The sequence below is a fragment of the Anoplolepis gracilipes genome, chromosome 8 (assembly GCF_047496725.1).
Source record: "Anoplolepis gracilipes chromosome 8, ASM4749672v1, whole genome shotgun sequence".
NCBI classification, from domain to species: Eukaryota; Metazoa; Arthropoda; class Insecta; order Hymenoptera; family Formicidae; genus Anoplolepis; species Anoplolepis gracilipes.
In genome coordinates this window covers 13,075,538-13,078,051 of record NC_132977.1, presented here as the reverse complement: position 1 = coordinate 13,078,051, position 2,514 = coordinate 13,075,538, and the positions used below count along the sequence as shown (strand labels likewise).

The 2,514-nt window shown below is 58.4% G+C and overlaps 1 protein-coding gene across 1 annotated transcript; it reads left to right on the top strand.

Moving 5' to 3' along the window:
- Positions 1–1,448: 1,448 nt before the first annotated feature.
- LOC140668885 (uncharacterized) lies at positions 1,449–1,823 on the top strand. The gene has a single exon (XM_072898204.1). The coding sequence runs from the start codon at positions 1,449–1,451 to the stop codon at positions 1,821–1,823; it is 375 nt and encodes a 124-aa protein (XP_072754305.1).
- Positions 1,824–2,514: the final 691 nt, after the last annotated feature.

Sequence of the window (2,514 nt, the reverse complement as noted above, 5' to 3'; positions counted from 1 at the left end):
ATACGCCCGGGCCAAGAAGAGGGATAGGCCGGTAGAGGTAGTGATAGGCCTCTACCAGGCGTACAGAGTGGCCTGGGACGCCCTACGCCTAGAGATCAAAAAGGCGAAAGCCAGGGCGTAGGACGAGCTCCTAGTGCAGTTAGAAGAGAACCCTTGGGCACGACCTTACCAGATGGTTCTCGGGAAGCTCCGCAATAGAGGGCCACCGGCTACGGAGACCCGGAAGCCCTGGACCGGGTGGTCGGAGGGCTCTTTCCCCCGTGCGAGAAGGAGGATACCCTCTCCCCCATCCTTACGGGGGAAGGACCCGAATGGTTGGAGGAGCTGAAGGTCTCGGGAGACTAAATGAAGAGGTGCAGGAGAAGACTCCGCGGCACCAAGGCCCCCGGACACGATGGCCTCCCTAGGAAAACGTGGAGTGGAGCCTTTGAGGTGATAGGTGGGCATCTCTCGCACCTGTATTCGGAGTGCCTCAGACTGGGAATCTTCCCTGAGAGGTGGAAAAGGGCCAATCTGGTCCTCTTGCACAAGGAAGGCAAAGACACGGAGACCTCCTCGTCGTTCAGGCCCATATGTCTGCTCGACGAGGCTGGCAAAATCCTGGAAAGGATAGTCGCCAATCGTTTCGTCAAGCACTTTGAAAGCATAGGGCCGAACTTGGATGACCGGCAGTACGGCTTCCGCGGTGGAAGATCAACCGTGGACGCAGTACTGAGGGTGCGCGCTTTTGCGGAGGCCGCGGTGCGGGAGGGCAGGGTGGCAATCGGCGTGTCTCTTGACATCTCGAACGCCTTTAACACTCTGCCCTGGAGGTGTATCCAAAGAGCCATGGCCTGCTTCGGCGTGCCGGGATACCTCCGCCGAATCATCCAATCGTACCTCAGCGACCGCTCCCTGCATTACACCAACAGGGATGCGGTAGAGGTTACGAGACGAGTGGGGTGTGGGGTTCCGCAGGGGTCGGTCATCGGACCACTCCTGTGGAACCTGGCCTTCGACGGGGTAATAAGGACGGCCATCCCCCCCGGCTGCACGGTCGTCTGCTACGCGGACGATACGATCGTGTTAGCCGAGGGAGAAAACGGAAGGGAAGCCTCGGCCCTAGCCACGGTAGCGACGGCGTGTATTACGCGGGCTATCAGGGAGTTGGCCCTGATGGTGGCGCCCCAGAAGACTGAGGCAATCATGTTCCGGCCAGGTGCCAGAGGTGTGCCGCCGAGCCTTCGGGTTATGGTGGAGGGGGTGGAGGTAAAGGTGGGAAATACCCTCAAATATCTGGGGCTACTCCTGGACAGTGGGTGGCGCTTCGCCGTGCACTTCGCCCAGTTAGCCCCCCGTCTGGAGAAAGCAGCTGCCGCGCTGGGCCGTCTACTTCCGAACCTGGGAGGTTCATACAGCCTCCTGACGGTCGAGTCAGGAGGCTGTATGAATGGATGGTCCACGCTATGATGCTGTACGGGGCACCCGTATGGGCCGAGGATATCAGCGACAACCAAAGGACTCTGGGCATTTTACACGGGGTCCAAAGGAAAATGGCATTACGGGTGGTACGTGCCTACCATACAGTGTCGTTTGAAGCGGCGACTTCTTTGGCGGGGATTCCTCCCGTGGAGCTTCTCGCGAGAATGTACACCGATGTGTACCGACGCATGCGAGGGCTCCGGGAGGCGGGGCGGAACATCGTCTGCCGGGCGAGGAGTGCGGTGGGGCGGCAACACCATAAGAAAATGCTGGAACGGTGGAAGCAACAGTTGCTCTCTCCGTCTGGCAGAGCTGCGGGGCGTAGAGTGGTTGAGGCCATAGGGCCTCACTTAGAGGCCTAGATAGAAAAGAGAAAGGGAGGAATGACCTTCCGTATGACCCAGGTGTTTACGGGGCACGGCTGTTTCGGTGAATATCTGGGCCGTATTGGGAAGGAACTTACGGGCAAGTGTCACCACTGCACCGACCCCCTGGACTCGGCGCAGCACACCCTGGAGGTATGTCCTGCGTGGGTAAAAAGCCGGGCGGAATTGTCCTTGGCCGTGAAAGAGGATCTAGCCATAGTAAAAACTATGGTAGGGGGGAGGATAAATGGAAGGCGGTGGCCTCCTTCTGTGGAGTAGTCCTCAGGACAAAGGAGGAGGCGGAGCGAGAAAGAGAGCAAAAAAGACGAGAGAAACGCCGGGAAAGGGAATGTGAGACTCCTCCTCCATCTTCTGGAAATTCGGGCGAGAACCTCCAACACCAGAGCCCCACCCTTGGAAGTCAACCACTAGTAAGTGGGCAGACAGACCTACGGGTTGAGGCAGGCAGTAGGGTGGGTATCGAAGTAGGACGAAGATGACGATAAAAGGGGCGACACGATCATCTTTCCCCCTAGGCGTCTCTTGTGTGGGAGAGACGCAGAGACGGAGGTTGGGGTAAGAAACGGATATTCCACCTCCGTCAACTGCAATCTGAAAAAAAGAAGACCCCGGCTGGTATCCCGGGGTCGTATTAGGAGAGGGACACTCCTTTAAAGGGTGCCCGCTG

What these genes read in the sequence shown, in the direction of transcription:
- LOC140668885 (XM_072898204.1), top strand. Translation starts at nt 1,449, where the DNA reads ATGCTGTACGGGGCACCCGTATGGGCCGAGGATATCAGCGACAACCAA.